The sequence below is a fragment of the Salvelinus alpinus genome, chromosome 6 (genome assembly GCF_045679555.1).
Source record: "Salvelinus alpinus chromosome 6, SLU_Salpinus.1, whole genome shotgun sequence".
NCBI classification, from domain to species: Eukaryota; Metazoa; Chordata; class Actinopteri; order Salmoniformes; family Salmonidae; genus Salvelinus; species Salvelinus alpinus.
In genome coordinates this window covers 32,401,044-32,421,379 of record NC_092091.1, presented here as the reverse complement: position 1 = coordinate 32,421,379, position 20,336 = coordinate 32,401,044, and the positions used below count along the sequence as shown (strand labels likewise).

The following is a 20,336-nucleotide window of genomic DNA, read 5'->3' as shown; positions in this document are numbered from 1 at the left end:
GAAATACATAATGCAACCCATTCAAATTGAGAATTTCAATATTGATCAGCAGTAGTTTTACATAATTGACCATACACTGTAATGCCTTACTCACCATAGACGTCCAGCCAGATTGACTCAGAGTTGATCCCCTTCTCATTCTGACCCTCACATCGATATCTCCCAGAATCCCGTGCCCTGACAGAGTTGATGTAGAGCCTAGCGCTACGGACGTGTTTGATGGGCTCAGTCAGGATGCGTGAGGCGTTCTCCACCGCCGGTTGCTGTGGATACGAAGCCCACACGGCATCCTGTCAATCAACACCCAGAGATGTCTAGAGATGAACCCTGTTAATCCTGGCCTGGGCTGCATTCCTTCCCTCTCCGGCCAGGGGGACAGGAGGGCTAACTTCTCACACACACACGCACACACACAGGTGTAAACACACACCTCACCGTGACGAGCCTGAGACTCAGTAAATATACACACAAACTTAGTCCTGCAACCTCCCTTCACACTGGTTTCTCAAGATACTGAAGTTTCAGTCTTGGAGCGTTTTGGACTCTTGTAAACCCTTCATAACTCGTATAGTCCCTTTTAAATCTTATAAACATTATTCGGAGAGCTTTTGTTATAACTTCATATCCCCGAATTTGACATGTATCTTTTAAGCTTTTCCAATAAAATTCCAATCTCAATCTCTCTTTCAGTCAATTTGTTGGAGATCTGTCCATGGTATCCCTCCAGCTTCCCTGGCCAACCCCCCAGAGAGAGGGCAAAGGGTTCTCACCGTGCCCGGCGGAGCGGCCCACTTCAGCTTGATGTCTCCGTTGACGTTGGTGGTGCTGCAGGTCAAGGTAAGAGTCTGGCCCCGTGTCAGGATCACCCTCTTGGGTTCCCGCATCTCAATCACAGGGGCGGCGTCTGGGACTGAGATAAAAAATGTTGAATATCAAATAAAAGATCTGGATACTGTACTTCACATCCTATAACACACATATCATGTTTTTTTACCTGGGCGCACAGTCAGATCATAGTGATGTGATTTAACGTGGGCGCCGCCAAGTCTGCCAGTGCAGATATAACAGCCCTCGAAGGCCTTCTTAGTGTCGAAGATAACCATGCCCCGCTCCAGGCTGGCAACATAGTGGAGGCCAGTAGGGAGGGCACCGCCATGACACGGCTCCAGGCTCAGGTTGACCACGCCCGGGTCAGTTGCTAGGCAGGGGATGGAGGCGCTGTCTCCCGCACGAGTTAGGATACTGAACACCATAGTCTTTCTAAAGGCATTATCAGGATCTGCCAAAACAACAACTTAAAATCAACAGTGTGGTATGAAAACAACCACAGGTAGACTGTACAAAAATTATCTTTGGATCAACTTTTTGTTTTTAAATCACTTAGGTTTTCTCAATTGATAAATACTACATTTTCTGAAACCAAATATATTATTTAATGGCAACTGTTTTGTTTTTATTATTATCAAACCTATATTTCAAGTTGCAACTTATTTCTTTCTTTCAACACTTCCCCTTTGGTTCAACCTACAAAATAACACATACAAACTAATATTTCATGTAAATACATCAAATGTTGTCCAAAATCTCGTTACATTTTTTTATTTGGAATTACATATTTCTTCAATTGGGTTACAAGCAATTAACTATACTCCCTGTAAATGTAGAATGTTTGTTCAATAATGTTTACAAACATTTTTTACAAAATATTTTTATATTTAGTAGCCACAATATTGTAACCAAACACTCTTCAGTATCACATGCAGTTATGCCAGTATCAGTACAAAACCTGGCAGAGTAGAAGTTTAAGTTTGAATGTCGATTACAATAGAGCACATAAACTGGAATGACATTCACTCTCATGGGTAGCCAAAAAGAACAACCTGAAAGCCATGCCCCCAGTAAACCACGCCTCCAAATCTTCTGCTAGGCTGCCGCCGCTACATTGCCCCCACCACAAGTGTTGGAAGCAATTCAGAAGCTTTCATTCAATTAAATTCCAAAAATCACATTGATCTGTCAAATGTGTTATTTGATTTCAATCCTTCCAATCAGCGTTGTTCCACTTTTTTTTTACAGTGTATATGGAAAGATGTACAGAGTGTATGTACTGTATGTATAATACTGAGTGAGGAGATTAGGAGATAATATGCATACTACTGAGAGAGGAGATTAGGAGAGGAGATAGTATGTATAATACCGAGAGAAGAAATTAGGAGATAGTATGTATAATACTGAGAGAACAGATTAGGAGATAGTGTGTATAATACTGAGAGAAGAGATTAGGAGATAGTATGTATAATACTGAGAGAACAGATTAGGAGATAGTGTGTATAATACTGAGAGAAGAGATTAGGAGATAGTATGTATAATACTGAGAGAACAGATTAGGAGATAGTGCTAATTGTGTTAGCCAAACATTGATACAGATCCAGTTTGCTCTTTAGGCAATAATCAATCAATCACTGACACACACACACACACACACACACACACACACACACACACACACACACACACACACCACACACACACACACACACACACACACACACACACACACACACACACACACACACACACACACACACACACACACACACACAGTAGGCACTTTCCAAGTAATAAGCAGTTCTATCTAGATGTACTGCCCTACAGTCATGGCACTTGTCTAAGTAGTGTTGAAAACTGATCCAAATACCTATCAATCCAGGAGACACTTGTAAAAACCTTCATGCACAAACTCAACCACAAACAATGCCCCTCTAAGAAAAGGTTTTATCACTTGTTCTGCCTCAAAAAATGTTTTACAAGATCAGAGAAAAACAAGTACCTTTCTCATGTGCATTCTTTCTCCCACCCCTCTCTTTCTCTCTCTAGCTTGCTTGATCGCTCACTCACTCCCTCACTCCCTCATACCCAGATACACATAAAAACCCAAACATATCACATCTCACATACACATCTCACATTCATGGCCCTGTGTGCCTGTGTGGGCATGTATGTTCAGTCAGAAACACACACCTTTGACAAAGACGTAGACAGAGCTCTGCTCTCCGCTGCTCTCCTCCAGGCAGATGTATCGGCCCATGTGGACAGGCTGAGCTTTGGGGATTTCCAGGTCAGACGCCCCATTACTCCGCACCTCGCCCCTCAGCTTTGGACGGTCCTCCCTCTGCCACCGCATCACCTGGTCACCCTGGCAACGCAGACTGAAGGGGGCATTGAGTGGAATGACCAGGTAGGGGTTGCTGGGGGTGATGGTGGGCCTGGAGCTGCCTGTAGTAACATGGTCGGGATCTTCATTACAGTACAGTATAGATAAAACAGGCTCTGGACCAGTGGAGGCTGCTGAGGGGAGGACGGCTCATAATAATGGCTGGAACGGAGCAAATGGAATGGCATCAAACTCATGAAAACCATGTGTTTGATGTATTTGATACCATTCTACTTATTCTGCTCCAGCCATTACCACGAGCCCGCCCTCCCCAATTATGGTGCCACCAACCTCCTGTGCTCTGGATATCATACACAGAATCACTGAAAATCAGTGGTGTAGTGCAGGGTATATCCCGGTATACACCGTATACCCACTTATTTTTCAGTGGGCATTGCGTATACCCACTTCTTAATCCCCACTGATACATATCAAAGTAGTGATAGTGGAGGTATACACCTTATCAATGAATAGGGCTGATGGAACAGATCAGAATGTTTAGCTTAACATGTTGATAAACTATTATTTCTTCACATTTTAGGCGCAGCAATGTACACAGGACAGTAGGCCTACGTGTGATTGTTCCAAAATGCAATTTGCAGGAAAACACCGTTCTAAAATGTACCCAACACATGTGAGCGGTTTTATGGACAGAGATGCAAGTATCCATTGGAAAGGGGGGGGATTTAAAGAAGCAACAACTATCATGAGTTGCTAATATGATTAGGATAATGCTTTGGGCTGCTAGACAATGAAAGAAAGTTTAATGAAAACCAATAGCCTAGAGCAGGAGAATGCATATGAGTAAGTCTTTTTAAAATATATTGCCTCCACATTTCTATGGTGGGATTTTGGCTATAGGTTACTTTGAAGCAAGGTAAGACATGCCTCATAATATGAAGTAAAACGTACAGGTTTCAAACAATTAAGGAACAGGAAAATATAGTGATAGCTAATGATAGGCCTAACAGTCTTCTGGTAGATGGAAAGGCTTTCCCAAAAACCTTCTCAGTTAAACTAGCTACAAAGTAGAATGATATCATTATTTGCATCAATCCAGTGTGCATTTATTTTTCAAACCTTTTCATGTGCTACCAAAACACTGCAAACCAAACAACCGTTCTAGGTGCCTGCACACTTGAATTAAAGGGTAACTACACTAAAAAATCTAAAATTCTCTGAGTTTTCCCAGACCTTAAAAGTGGTCTCCTGATGTGGTTTAAGCATTGTTATGGACTTAGAACATTCCATTTGGTTGTTTTTCTGTTAAAAAAAGTGTTACTTTGAGAACAAAAACATTAAAACCTGTAAAATCTGAAACCGGTGAATTTCTGACTCAGTTGACAGCCTCATTTATCTGTTTCAATAGTAGGCCTACTATAAGTCTACTTGCACAGTACAGCTTGAATTGGCCTGACTGTGAAAGACCAACATGGGATTTATAATTTTAGGTCATTCAGTGTGTCACTCTTTCTCATAGAATTTTTCACACAGGGCGCCTTTCCTTCGCTGGAAAATTCTGGGCAAAATTAGAGTATACCCATTTCTCCAGGCACCACTACACCACTGCTGAACATTTTATTATAACACACACAGTCCTCACGACTGACAACAGTTAGTTTCCAATGGACCTTGATCAGTATCTATAGGCTAATGGTAATTCAGTTTTACTGTACATGGGAGGCTTTCACTCTCATTTGTGTTTAGATGGGTAAAACGTTAAGAGTACAGGTATGTTTCACAGAACGGAGTAAATAAGTAACTGCCAAAATAAAGGAAACACCAACATAAAGTGTGTTAATAGGGTGTTGGGCCACCACGAGTCGCTAGCACAGCTTTAAAGCACCTTTGCATAGATTCTACAAGGGCCTGGAACTTTATTGGAGGGATGTGACACCATTCTTCCACGAGATATTCCATAATTTGGTGTTTTGTTGATGGTGGTAGAAAAACGCTGTCTCGGGGGGCCGCTCCAGAATCTCCCAAAAGTGTTCAATTAGGTTGAGATCTGGTGACTGAGACACACATAGATAAAATCACTCACATACTCTAACACACGCACGCACACACAAACACCCTTTAAACCCCCTATGCTCCTTTGAGACTTGAGGCCTCTTCTTCTAGCCATTGTAGCCAAAATGTTATACATGACCCTAAGCATGATGGAATGTTATTTGCTTAATTAACTCAGGAACCACAGCTATGTGGAAGCAACTGCTTTCAATATATTTTGTATCCCTTTTTCTCAAGTATTTCCTTTATTTTAGCAGTTACCTGTATCTTTAACAGCAAAGAGTGCACAGCAGGTACTTCAACAGTAATAGTCGGTTAGAAATATATGTCAATACAGAGGATGGGTAGATGAGAGCCTCATCTCAGCTTGTTTTGCATGCATTTTGATAGTAATACAACTCATTATCATAGCCCTCCCATCAATATATTGACACCACTTCATGACTGAAAAATGTCAGGAGAGTTATTGCTTTGGCAAAGATGTAAAACTATGCACCATGTACAATTCTTAGCACAACTTGAAATCTACCTGCAGCAATATCAGCACTGGCAGAGAGTCATATTGATTTTGCTTTGAAGGCCAACCAAGTTCTCTCCCGTTCCATTCCCTAGGCACCCTTTGGCTCTCAAACCGACTGAAATGTTTTTCTTTTTTGTATAAAATAGTAAAAACCAGATCACTTAATATAGCAATGGAGGCTACTCAGACGAGCAAGGATGAGGACCATATTACTCAATGAATTTCATAAAAATAGTGAAACATTCAAAAAGTTATCCTTTTTAGATAAAACTATACCAAATATATTCACGTCACAAACTAACTGATTAATTTAAAACACAGTTTTGCAATGGTCTGCAGTAGCTCAACAACACCCTCTAGGGTAGCACCCCGGAGTAGCCGGAGGACAGCTATTTTCCATCCTCCTCCTCATTGTTCTCACTAGGGATTCATATTTCCCCGAAAATCTACCAAGTTTCAATACCGGGAATAATTCATATTTATCCAGAGAAATACAGCAAAAAACATAAGTGCCCATTTATACCGTTTAAACCAAGATATGGTTACTATGCCAGCGCTTGCGCCTTTGTGTCGGCTTGGCTGTACCACTATGTAAAGATTACAGAGCAAATGAAACTGATATTTACTAATGATAGAATACTGAAGAGTCATAGGATGCCACATTTCCAACAAGTCAGTTCATCAAATTTCTGCCCTGCTGGAGCTGCCCTGGTCAACTGTAAGTGCTGTTATTATGAAGTGGAAACGTCTAGGAGCAACAACGGCCCAGCTGCGAAGTATAAGGCCACACAAGCTCACAGAACAGGGCCGCAGAGTGCCTCAGTTGCAACACTCACTGCCGAGTTCCAAACTGCCTCTGGAAGCAACGTCAGCACAAGAACTGTTTGTCTGGAGCTTCATGAAATGGGTTTTCATGGCGGAGCAGCCGCACACAAGCCTAAGATCACCATGCGCAATGCCAAGTGTCAGCTGGAGTGGTGTAAAGCTCGCCGCCATTGGATTCTGGAGAAGTGGGAACGCGTTCTCAGGAGTAATGAATCACGCTTCACCATCTGGCAGTCCGAGGGAATAATCTGGGTTTGGCGGATGCCAAGAGAGCACTACCTGCCCGAATGCATAGTGCCAACTGTAAAGTTTGGTGGATGAGGAATAATGGTCTGGGGCTGTTTTTCATGGTTCGGGCTAGACCCCTTAGTTCCAGTGAAGGGAAATGTTATGCCCCCGTGCATAAAGCGAGGTCCATACAGAAATGATTTGTCGAGATTGGTGTGGAAGAACTTGACTGGCCTGCACAGAGCCCAAGACCCCGCAGCAATGTTCCAACATCTAGTGGAAAGCCTTCCCAGAAGAGTGGAGGCTGTTACAGCAGCAAAGGGGAGGCCAACTCTATATTAATGTCCATGATTTTGGAATGAGATGTTCGACGAGTAGATGTCCACATACCTTGATACACAACATGGCCAAAAGTATCTTAACGGGGACCAACGGTGTTAAAAAAAATATCCATATCTACTATTATACTGTTTGTTGATCACACATTCTCTACCGAAGCTCTCATATGGGCAGCAAGTACGAGACATCTTATAGCGGTATTTTAACATGCATAGGTGAGAGACATGCTTTGATAATATAACCTATGGATTACAGAAAAAGGTTAGGAATGTTCATGCAATACAGGAGTCAGGATTTTGGGTTTCAGTGGGATTGGGATTGGATAGGGAAATAGGCTCTAGGACAGGAGACAGAATTTTCCCTCATGCCTCTCTGAATTGTTAACAGGCTTCATGTCTGTGACAGAGATCCTATGTAGTTTTTGTGCATAGGCTAGGGCGATATATAAAATACATTTGATTAATTCAAATGTATGTTTTTGCACATTAAATTCCAAATGCCTGTATCGCAAGAATCAAGTTTTTTGGGGAGTAAAATGTTTTATGAGCGTTTATGCCCGTTTCTTCTCATGTATTTTTGGTCTCGTCTCCTTTGCTCCTTTCTGTGCCTTCCCTACACCAGAGATCTGTATATAATGTTGAGATGTTCATGTCTCCGCCCCAACAATGGGAGTCATTGTCCCAAAGGCGGGAAGGCAGGCAACAGTGGGCTTATTTTGGAGTGAAACCTCTCGCTTTGCATCTTCCTTTCTGATTACAGACACACACACACACACACACACACACACACACACACACACACACACACACACACACACACACACACACACACACACACACACACACACACACACACACACACACACACACACACACACACACACACACACCAAGATCCTCCCCCTGCCACTCACAACAACAAAGATGAGAGGTCACCTCTTCCTCTCTGACAAGAGGTTTCAACTCACTATTTGCATTTGAGTTTTGGTCCAACAGAATCGGTCATATGGACACAAACACATTGAGAAGTTAACCTGTTTGGGATAGGGTACAGCATTTTCACGTTTGGATGAAAAGCGTGCCCAGAGTAAACTGCCTGCTACTCAGTCCCAGTTGCTAATATATGCATATTATCAGTAGATTTGGATGGGAAAACACTCTGAAGTTTCTAAAACTGTTTGAATGATGTCTGTGAGTACAACAGAACTCATATGGCAGGTGAAAACCTGAGAAAAATCCAACCAGGAAGTGGGAAATCTGAGGTTTGTAGTTTTTCAACTCTTTGCCTATCAAATATACAGTGTCTATGGGGTCAAATTGCACTTCCTAAGGCTTCCACTAGATGTCAACAGTCTTTAGAACCTTGTCTGATGCTTCTACTGTAAAGGAGGGGGAATGAGAGGGGATTGAGTCAGTGGTCTGGCAGAGTGCCATGAGCTGACCATGCGCGTTCACATGATAGTTAGCTTGAGTTCCATTGCATTTCTGAAGACAAAGGAATTCTCCGGTTGGAACATTATTGAAGATTTATGATAAAAACATCCTAAAGATTGATTCTATACTTCGTTTGACATGTTTCTACGAACTGTAATATTACTTTTTTGACTTTGCGTCTGAACTAAGCGATCGCGCATTGAGCATTTGGATTACTGGGCTAAACGCGCAAACAAAAAGGAGGTATTTGGACATAAATTATGGACGTTATCGAACAAATCAAAAATGTATTGTGGAACTGGGATTCCTGGGAGTGCATTCTGATGAAGGTCATCAAAGGTAAGTGAATATTTATAATACTATTTCTGACTTCTGTTGACTCCGCAACATGGCGGCTATATGTTTGGCTTGTTTTGGTCTCTGAGCGCCGTACTCAGATTATTGCATGATTTGCTTTTTCCGTAAAGCTTTTTTGAAATCTGACAAAGCGGTTGCATTAAGGAGAAGTATATCTATAATTCTGTGCATAATACTTGTATCTTTTATCAAAGTTTATTATGAGTATTTCTGTAAATTGATGTGGCTCTGTGCAAATTCACGGGATGTTTTGGAGGCAAAGCCAAATGTAAACTGAGGTTTTTGGATATAAATATGAACTTGATCGAACAAAACATACATGTATTGTGTAACATGTTGTCCCGGGAGTGTCATCTGATGAAGAATATCAAAGGTTAGTGATTAATTTTATCTCTATTTCTGCTTTTTGGTGAGTCCTCTCTTTGGTTGGAAATGGCTGTATGCTTTCTGTGACTAGTTGCTGACCTAACATAATGATATGTGGTGCTTTCGCCGAAAAGCCTTTTTGAAATCAGACACTGTGGTTGGATTACCGAGAAGTTTATCTTTAAAATGGTGTCTAATACTTGTATGTTTGAGAAATTTGAATTATGAGATTTCTGTTGATTGAATTTGGCGCCCTGCAATTTCATTGGCTGTTGGCGAGGGGTTCCGCTAGCGGAACGTTCCCAGACAGGTTAACATTTCTAACAATACCCTTTTTATGTCGCAACATCTCAAACTGCATAGAGAGCAGACACTACTAAAACAGGAGTATCAATTCACATAGATTCTGGATAATTATTGCTCAGTTTGTCGCGCGTGGCATTGTGGTACCATGTAACACAGCAGCATTTCAGACAAAGACCGTTATGCTAGCTGTCTAGTCTGTGTTTTATAAATGTGCAATAAGCATAAAGCATAGTTATACAAAAAATTGGCAACTCGTTCTTATTCTGAGAAATTATGTAGGCCATTTGATTTCAACATCTGAACAAAGTGGACAGGTTAGCATGCTGTTCAAACAGTTGGAGATGGACAGAAGGGTGTGTTCATAACAATTCAACTGTTCTACCTTGTTAGCTAGCAAGTAGATCCAAGGGGGCTAAACTTGAAAAATAAAGATTACCTGGCTACTTCCTCACTAGCTCGTGGGCTTGTGCTTAAGAGATTGTTTATGAGACCGGTGTTAATTTTCTATAATGACTGCTACAAGACGTTAGTCATTATTAGTGAATGTGCATTATGCATGGTTCTGGTTACATTTTTAACAAAAAAGGCATTTTAATAGACAGACTTGAAAGCCATATCAGTGATTATTGCAAAAAAGCAGGTTAAACTATTTTGATAAAATCATTTAGTTATTAGGGCAGCAGGTAGCCTCGTGGTTAGAGCGTTGGGCAATTAACCGAAAGGTTGCTAGATTGAATCCCCGAGCTGACAAGGTGAAAATCTGTTGTTCTGCTCCTGAACAAGACAGTTAACCCACTGTTCCTAGGCCGTCATTGTAAATAAGAATTTGTTCCTAACTGACTTGCCTAGTTAAATAAAAAAAATTGTGGGTCTTAAGGTTGTGGAAGGCTCATACTTAGCGTAGGTATAATTTCACATGCCCTGAATTAATTCGATTATTGCTCACTGTTTGGAATGCAGTGTATTTGACCTTTAACTGTACAACAAAGTTTGTGTAGGGAAAACATTTTTTTTCATTAAAACTAGTTTTTCAACCACTCCACACATTTCTTGTTACAAACTATAGTTTTGGCAAGTCGGTTAGGACATCTACTGTGTGCATGACACAAGTAATTTTCCCAACAATTGTTTACAGACAGATTATTTCACTTATAATTCACTGCATCACAATTCCAGTGGGTCAGACGTTTACATACTCTAAGTTGACTGTGCCTTTAAACAGCTTGGAAAATTCCAGAAAATGATGTCATGGCTTTAGAAGATTCTGATAGGCTAATTGAAATCATGTGAGTCAATTGGAGGTGTACCTGTGGATGTATTTCAAGGCCTACCTTCAAAGTCAGTGCCTCTTTGCTTGACATCATGGGAAAATCAAAAGAAATCAGCCAGCCAAGACCTCAGAAAAAAATGGTAGACCTCCTCAAGTCTGGTTAATCCTTGGAAGCAATTTCCAAAGACCTGAAGGTACCACGTTCCTCTGTACAAACAATAGTATGCAAGTATAAACACTATGGGACCACGCAGCCATCACACCGCTCAGTAAGGAGACGCGTTCTGTCTCCTAGAGATGAATGTACTTTGGTGCGAAAAGGGCAAATCAATCCCAGAACAACAGCAAAGTACCTATTGACGATGCTGTAGGAAACAGGTAAAGGTATCCACAGTAAAACGAGTCATATATTGACATAACCTGAAAGGCCGCTCAGCAAGGAAGAAGCCACTGCTCCAAAACCGCCATAAAAAAGCCAGACTACGGTTTGCAACTGCACGTGTGGACAAAGATCGTACTTTTTGGAGAAATGTCCTCTGGTCTGATGAAACAAAAATAGAACTGTTTGGGCATAATGACCATCGTTATGTTTGGAGGTAAAGGGGGGAGGCTGGCAAGCCGAAGAACACCATCCCAACCGTGAAGCACGGGGTGGCAGCATCATGTTGTGGGGGTGCTTTGCTGCAGGAGGGACTGGTGCACTTCACAAAATATATGGCTTCATGAGAAAGGAAAATTATGTGGATATATTGAAGCAACATCTCAAGACATCATTCAGGAAGTTAAAGCTTGGTCGCAAATGGGTCTTCCAAATGGACAATGACCCCAAACATAAGTCCAAAGTTGCGGCAAAATGGCTTAAGGACAACAAAGTCAAAGTATTGGAGTGGCCATCACAAAGCCCTGACCTCAATCCTATAGAAAATTTGTGGGCAGAACTGAAAAAGCATGTGCGAGCAAGGAGGCCTACAAACCCGACTCAGTTACACCAGCTCTGTCAGGAGGAATGGGCCAAAATTCCCCCAACTTATTGTGGGAAGCTTGTGGAAGGCTACCCGAAACGTTTGACCCAAGTTAAACAATTTAAAGGCAATGCTACCAAATACTAATTGAGTGTATGTAAACTTCTGACCCAGTGGAAATGTGATGATAGAAATAAAAACTGAAATAAATCATTCTCTCCACTATTATTCTGACATTTCACATTCTTAAAATAAAGTGGTGATCCTAACTGACCTAAGACAGGGAATTTTTACTAGGATTAAATGTCAGGAATTGTGAAAAACTGAATTTAAATGTATTTGGTTAAGGTGTATGTAAACTTCCGACTTCAACTGTACAAGTTAGTAAAAATAGAGATATTATTTTTAGGCCATATAGCCCAGCCCTAACATAGGCTTATCAAATTTGTGACTGTCAAGAGTCACAATGACAGCTCAAAGAGGCACACACTATTTTATAGGCTATACTGTATAAGTTTCCTGTAGGGTTTACTATCTGCATGCGGGTTGCATGTGCAGTCCTGCAGTGTCAATGATGCGTGTTCTTTGAATTGATTGTGACTGTGTGAAGTAGATACACTAGGCTAAAGGCTTCCATGTGACAACCTGTTTGGATAATGTGCTATTTTATTTTTTGCTCATCTGCTGCTGCGCAGGTTGTGTATTTTGTGGAATGGCATTAGTGTGACATTGGGAAAATTTCCCAGGTCGTGTCATTTAATTTTTGGGAAATGTGTAGTTTTCCTGGGACAGTCCTGGGATCCCGGTTAACCATGTTAATCTGTAGTTCTCACCCCCTTCCATAGATTTACACAGCAATTATGACGACTTCACTGAGCTACAGCTAGCTAGCACTGTGGTGCATCAAGTGTGGTGAGTAGTTGACTCAAAGGGAGGGAAAGACAATAGTTGAACAGTTTTGAACAAATTCATTTCTTCAAAAATGAAGGAGAAGCAGCAGAGAGAGAGATTTAGTTGGATTTATTTTCTTCTTAGTTTACCTTTCACTTACTTAGATAATGGCGCTAATTTAGCAGAGTGCCAAGACTAGGTCCGAAAGGCTTCTTAACAGCTTCTACCCCCAAGCCATAAAACTGCTGAACAGCCAATCAAATGGCTACCCGGACTATTTGCATTGACCCATCACACCTTTTTTTTGTATGCTGCTGCTACTCGTTGTTTATTATCTATGCATAGTCACTTTTCCCCTACCTACATGTACATATAACCTCAATTACTTCGACCAATCTGTACAATGACTCGGTACCAGTACCTGTATATAGCATCGTTATTGCTATTTTATTGTTACTCATGAATTTTTTTACTTTAGGTTATTTAGTAAATATTTTCTTAACTCTTATTTTTCTTAAAACTGCATTGTTGGTTAAGGGCTTGTAAGTAATAACATTTGATTTGATTTACTCAACCTGACTCAAACAGAGATGAATGTTATTTATGAAAGCTAGCTGGCCAAGGCTATCCAACACTGCAACTCTTCCAAGCCAAGATAAGCTTTCGATTTTATTAATTTATTGCCACCGCGACCAGCTGGTGTAACTGCTAAACTCCTTACCGTACACTGTACTGCGTGATTTTACACATGGATTGGATTGTGGGTTTACTGACGCGTTAGCGCTAGTTTGTTGACTATAACGTTCATTTGGTGACAACAGTGTAAACTGTGTAGCGGTTAGCAGTTAGAGTTTGAAGGTTTGTCTTGGATATGCTTTTGCGCCTGGTCACAGACAGCTGTTGTGTTGTGCACTGAAGTCCACAAACGAAGGGAAAAGGTGAGAGGAATAGAGCACGTAGATTTGAGAAGGAATTAGACATCGAGCAAAGTGATGATGCTGTATGTGACTGCTATGTGCGGGTGATCAGGGGTGTATTCATTCCCCCGATTCTGTTGCAAAAACAAATTCTTAAACGGAACGAAATGGGGAGGGACCTAACTGAATTTGGCACATTGTTTGGACTAATGATTACACCCTAGATCAGCTAGATGGGAAACTCCAGTTCTCCGGGGCCGGCGTGGTGTCACAGATTTTCCCCATCCCTAGCAAACACACATGATTAAACTAATTGTATTCTAAACTGAAGATCATGATTAGTTGATTATTGGACTCATGTGTGTTAGCTGGAACTGGGGCAAAAGTGTGACACCAATCAGACCCCCGAGGACTGGAGTTGCCCATCCCTGGGCTAGATAGATGCAGGCAAGATTGTGCAAGGTGGTATTGAATGTGTCTCTATCTGTTACCTTGATTACTCCAATTTGTCTCTCAACCGTTATACACTTTAATTTGTAGGATAGGTTGTAGCAACTTCATGATGGGTATAGGGCTAATTGAAGTATAGTATCATGTAGTAGTCTAAACCTATTGATGTTACATTGAGCTGGGTGAGTGGAATATGAATGACGGCCATCCAATATGCTGTAGTGGAAATAAGGGCACACTCATAACAATTAAAATAAATCCTCCCTGACCACCACTGGAATACAGCCTAAATTGAATTTAGCAGAATGTATGTGGAAAAGGAAAATCACCTGCAGTCAGAACAAAATAAACTCCACCTGCAGAATACAACTGGTGAAAATAACCCCTGCACAGGCGAGAAGCAGAACTTGCCTGGGCTGTACATCCAGGACAAAGACGTACCAGGGACAACGCACTTCGCGCCACTCTTTGTAACAGACCACAAACCAACCCCCACCCACCCTGTAGACAAACTCCCCCATCCCTTCACAGGATCACTGACATTTTGTATCTGCCTTTGCCTGTTGTGTTTTCAAGTGGGTGTTTGGATTGATTCTTTAACGATGTAAGCAATTACAAGCATAGGAGATAGGCCTACCACTCACAGCTCAATACTGCTCATTCACAGGTGAGGCATGTTGTAAATCATGTCAAATACTTTTTTCATGGCACCTGAAGTCCCAACATCAAAACACCATTCCAAGGCGTACAAAACTGAGTTTTAGTGGGAATGTTGATATAAAAAATTATGACAAAAGCCTCTGTATAATGGTTATCAAAAAATCTATAAACATTCACAGGCCGACAGTAGGTCTATGCAAAACCAATTTGTCGACAATTCCACTGCCCGTGTTAATTTTCATACTTCCAAGGAATTCGTATACATTTCCATAATTACAGTCATCCCTGAGATGACAAGACTTGACAACAGCAACTGATCAGCGCAGCGCTTTCTACGCCAATGTCCCGATGCTCTTGGAAAATAGCAATTTAGCGAGCATATACATATACGCCTAATACTTGGCTGTTGAACTAATGTTGTGCATTATGACTAGGATACCTGTCCTATTCCCAAATCATATAGTTTATCAAAACAACAAGTTTCATTATTTTAAGAAGAACGATTCCTAATTGTAATGTCTAAATCTTTACTTTACCCCACAATGAGGTCAATTATAAATCTCTCCATAAATAAATCGCTGTTTATTTACTTTTTGCCAATGTCTCCGTACTGTGCACGGCCTGCTAGATTAATAATTGAGAGGAACACAAACTGATGCTCAGCGCACAAATATCCAATTTCCTCATTAGGTTTCAGTGACTAACTGAAAATTGTCAAGGTAACGTTACAGGGTAACCAACAGGTAGGCAGGCTATCTCTACATCCCGAACGACCTGTGTTGACAAAATTATAGACTATACAAAGTTATAACCTGCTGAAAATGTGTGTAGTTTAGGCTACAATACAATCCTTAACTGAATAGAAATTACATATTTATAGTCCACATGAAAAACTAACAAAATTACAATGAACCAAACAGTGGCAAAAATGCAATTTAGTGTAGTGACCAAGGTGATCATGTTCGTGAAGTGTGATCAATAAACTTCTGTAAAACAACAACTAGCCCACAACAGTTGGCAGAGAGACAATGTTGACCAATATTATGCCTTACCTGTTTGGAAGGTTAACTGCAACAAGACAGAAAACAGTACCCAGTGGTATTCCATTATTACAATTCCATCTATATTGCGGTGCTTTATCAGTGTCTACTCTCTGAAGTGCTCGCGCTTGTAAATGGCTGAGTGAAGGCTTGCTACACATGCAGTTGAATGTCTTAAAGACACAGTGCAGCAGCGGGGTATTGCGTTGAAGTACTAGGATCAACTGGTGTTGACGTTGTGTTGGACTGAATCCGGAGGTCGTTAGCAGACAGCTATAACAATAACAACAAGCATTTCAATTAGATTCATTGCCTGCAGCCACAATTTGCATTGGCAGCCTGGGGATAAAGTCCACCAATAGTTGATCTGACAGATAGTAGTAATGTGTATGCAATAGACTGGTTCAGTAGACATTGGCATGTATTCATGGCTGCCAAGGGAATCCAGGCTTCCCCAAAAAATTTACAACAAATATATATATATCATTTATATTTTGTCTCTCTGTGTTTCAGAATGTTCCTTCAATTCGCAAGAGGCTGAATGTATCTCACAGGATAAAGCGTTCGACCAAGCGAAACAGCGCCCCCTGTCTCTCTATGTGTAGCCCATCTATCTGATGCTGTCTGGTCAAAAAGAGTATGACATTGTTGCCGCCCGTAGCATTAAGTGCAAGGGAAGCCAGCGAGCATTTGTCCTCCCTTGATAAAAAAAGTATTGTATTGCATTGGAAGTTAAGACCAGGTTTAGCCATTGTTCTCTCTCTTACATCTGGGCTTCACAAGAGAAGGTCACAGTTGGCTTGTGGGGTATCTTGTTCCTTTATGATATAGTCAGGTCATTACAGTATGAAATAATAGCCTGTCAGCGTCGAGCTAAATTGAGTGAGCTCAACTGTGAATGGTCCTGGCATACCAAAAAAAAAAGTGTCCACGGGATTTGGCTTCACACCAATCACATCACGTCAAAAGCAAAACGTCATTGACAGAAAAAACTTGAATTGTTGCATCTCGTTGTGTTGTTGTCCTCTTGTGCCTAGCTAGCTAGTTAAAATCGTCCCATTCCTAAATTAGCCATGGATGGCGATAGGGATTTGGACTTGTGGTTTTACTTAAATCTCCGTACTGGCCAATGATGATAATGGTGATTATGATCCAACCATAAATGAATACATTGTGCCCCTGGCCTGAGAGGATGGAAGTTTAATATGTTGCTAGATGTAGTAGGCTAATGTTAACTAGATGACTCATCGTTGCCCATGATAGGATGTTAGGCTAGCGAGTAAGCATTTTAGCCAGGTAGCCTAGGACAACAACTAAAAGCATGTGCTGTTTCGTCAAGATAAAAGAAAGGAGGATGGCATTGGCGTTTCTACAAGTAGGGTGAGTCAACATGTTTTTTCTACTTGCAGGAACGCACACACACACACACACACACACACACACACACACACACACACACACACACACACACACACACACACACACACACACACACACACACACACACACACACACACACACACACACACACACACACACACACACACACACACAGAGAGAGAGAGAGAGAAATCAGAACCACATCATATTTAGCTTACGTTGATTGGATTAAATTGTTTTTGGTATCTTTTAGTTGTCACTGTATTAGACTAAGCATAGGTGTTTTGATGATGCTGAAATGTTGAAGATGAAATGGTGCTGGAATAGTGGAGGCAGATCCTGTTTTCTTTGCGACTTGCTGTTACTCTCTGTGGTTCTAAATCCATAGTTGTTTAGTAGTCCAAAAATGTTGGAAACATTAACTTGCTTGACCACGCTATAGGTCATGTTACTGTTTGTTATATGCAATATGCCTTGTGGACTTCACCTGAAAGTTGCTCTGCGGTTTTGTGATGAAACAAAGGTGTGGTTGAATTTATTCTGACACTGTGCCTTCTTATTGTCTCGGCCTTAGGCCGATATAACATGATGGCAAGGCATATGTACTAACAGGTTATAGAGCAAACAACGAAAATCATACAGTATGAGGGTTTGGTATAGCTTACTAGGCATGTTCTAATTTTAAAATCTAGAAACACCTTATGCAAACCTGGAGGACTTCCAAAATGCTGTTTAATCTTAGGTCATGGTATACTCTTGAGACAGTCATATTAAAGTGATTCTCCAGATCTTTTGTATAATTTTAGCCAGTATTTTTGACGTAGTGCTCATGAGCCAAAACGGGTCCCTGAACATCGTGCACAATTTTGTACTACACGTCATCCATTTCGTTTGATACAGTATGTTACGTCTTGCAAAGAAACAAAATATATAGAGATTTTTGTTTTTGCAATTCGTATGGTATGTTACTAATTCCAAATCGTACTGTATGTTATGAATTTGTAAGTGCCTAAGATCCCGTTTTTTTCCGTAAGGGATTTAACATCTAAAACAAAGCTAATCTAGAAAAGATTAGTGACTGTAGACCAATTTTGTGGCTTTGACGTTGTTGCCGCAGAGTTTTAGTTCCAGGTCACGTGTTTTGCACAGTTTTCTCTGCTTAAGTGAGCATGCGTATTAGAGTGAGCATGTGTATTAGAGTGAGCATGTGTATTAGAGTGGGCATGTCTACTAGAGTGAGCATGTGTATTAGAGTGAGCATGTGTATTAGAGTGAGCATGTGTATTAGAGTGGGCATGTGTATTAGAGTGAGCATGTGTATTAGAGTGAGCATGTGTATTAGAGTGAGCATGTATACTGGAGTGAGCATGTGTACTAGAGTGAGCATGTGTATTAGAGTGAGCATGTGTATTAGAGTGAGCATTTGTATTAGAGTGAGCATGTGTATTAGAGTGAGCATGTGTATTAGAGTGAGCATGTGTATTAGAGTGAGCATGTGTATTAGAGTGAGCATGTGTATTAGAGTGAGCATGTGTATTAGAGTGAGCATGTGTATTAGAGTGAGCATGTGTATTAGAGTAAGCATGTGTATTAGAGTGAGCATGTGTATTAGAGTAAGCATGTGTATTAGAGTGAGCATGTGTGAGAATCCAGAATTTAAATATGTGGTGTGTATAGACCAGTAGTCACCAACCTTTTCTGAGTCAAGATCACTTTCGCAGTCAAAAAGCAAGCCGAGATCTACTGATCAGCATTTAAAAAAAAACATGACTTTAAAAATGTAACATTAACCTAATAAAAACAGTTCTGTAGGAATAAAGTTTGTGCATTAGGCCTAATATTCAGTCCCTGGATGGGAGACCAGGTGCTGCTGGAAGTGGTGTTGGAGGGCCAGTAGGAGGCACTCTTTCCTCTGGTCTAAACAAAAGATCCCAATGCCCCAGGGCAGTGATTGGGGACACTGCTCTGTGTAGGGTGCCGTCTTTCGGATGGGACGTTAAACGGGTGTCCTGACTCTCTGAGGTCATTAAAGATCCCATGGCACTTATCGTAAGAGTAGGGGTGTTAACCCCGGTGTCCTGGCTAAATTCCCAATCTGGCCCTCAACCATCAAGGTCACCTAATAATCCCCAGTTTACAATTGGCTCATTCATCCCCCTCCTCTCCCCTGTAACTATTCCCCAGGTCGTTGCTGCAAATGAGAACGTGTTCTCAGTCAACTTACCTGGTAAAATAACGGTAAAATAAAATAAAAAATACATTATCACAGCACATTGGCTATATGTCTGTTCTGCCAATATTGTTCTTCTGAGACCAGATCATTTTCCAAAACTCAAGCTTTGACAAGAAAATAGATCAGTTGGTGTAGCACTTGAGGCACAGCTGACTGATGGTACCTGCATCTGATGGTCATGGTGCTTTCAAGACAACTGGGAACTTTGGAAAAAAAACATCAGCGATCTTTAGGTCGGAATGAGTTTCCAACTTCGAATTCCGAGTTGGATGACCATTCAAAATTATTTTTCACAGTCGGATCTCTTTTTTTCCGAGTTCCCGGATGTCTTGAACGCACTGAAGTCGGAAGTCGGGGAGATTTCTGAATTCTGAGTTTCCAGTTGTTTTCAACACTGCATTATGGATGGTTCAAAATGTACAGAATGGGGACCTGGAGGAAAATGGAGGTGGGTCATGCTTTTTCAATTTCAGTCAAGGGGAGGGTTTAGGATTTTTGTTATTTAATCCAGGGGAGGGTCATATAATTTGTAATTGATGTAATTTCAATATTTCTCAGTGTTTAAGAATAAGTTGCTTATTATCTAGGCTATATATCGATGTGTACCCGATGCCGCACCTCATCTCTGATTCTCCGCTGGACACGCAATATCAAGTGCGCCTGTAGGCTATTTAGTGTAGTCTCAATCAAATAATCCATAGCCTAGGCAATACGAAGTGCATGCTCGAAGAAGTACAGAGCAAAGTTATATTTCTAAGAAAACTAACTTTCTTTCCAAGTCTTTTGCGCTGCTGGGATGGTGTAAATAAAACTAGGCTGCATTACACTCTGCAATGGATATTCCAACCCTGAGCACCGGCCTACTCTGCTCTTGCTGAACAAAATCTTGTGCTGTGTAGGCCTACGGTGGCAGTACAGGCGAAGGGTCAAAG

The 20,336-nt window shown here is 41.1% G+C and overlaps 1 protein-coding gene across 3 annotated transcripts in view; it reads right to left on the bottom strand.

Annotated features, from left to right (window-relative positions):
* The window catches only part of kita (KIT proto-oncogene, receptor tyrosine kinase a), a 40,349-nt gene extending 24,402 nt beyond the window's left edge, over nt 1–15,947 (bottom strand). The window contains exons 1-5 of one of the 3 annotated variants that reach the window (XM_071406369.1): nt 15,804–15,947; nt 3,022–3,276; nt 995–1,279; nt 771–910; nt 95–290 (exon numbers count right to left, since the gene is read on the bottom strand). In XM_071406369.1, the coding sequence (XP_071262470.1) occupies nt 95–290; nt 771–910; nt 995–1,279; nt 3,022–3,276; nt 15,804–15,858 (931 nt within the window). In that variant the 5' untranslated portion in view covers nt 15,859–15,947. The remainder of the gene's footprint in view (nt 1–94; nt 291–770; nt 911–994; nt 1,280–3,021; nt 3,277–15,803) is intronic. The other 2 variants (XM_071406371.1, XM_071406372.1) reach the window with 2 other exon arrangements.
* Between the last annotated feature and the right edge of the window lie 4,389 nt (nt 15,948–20,336).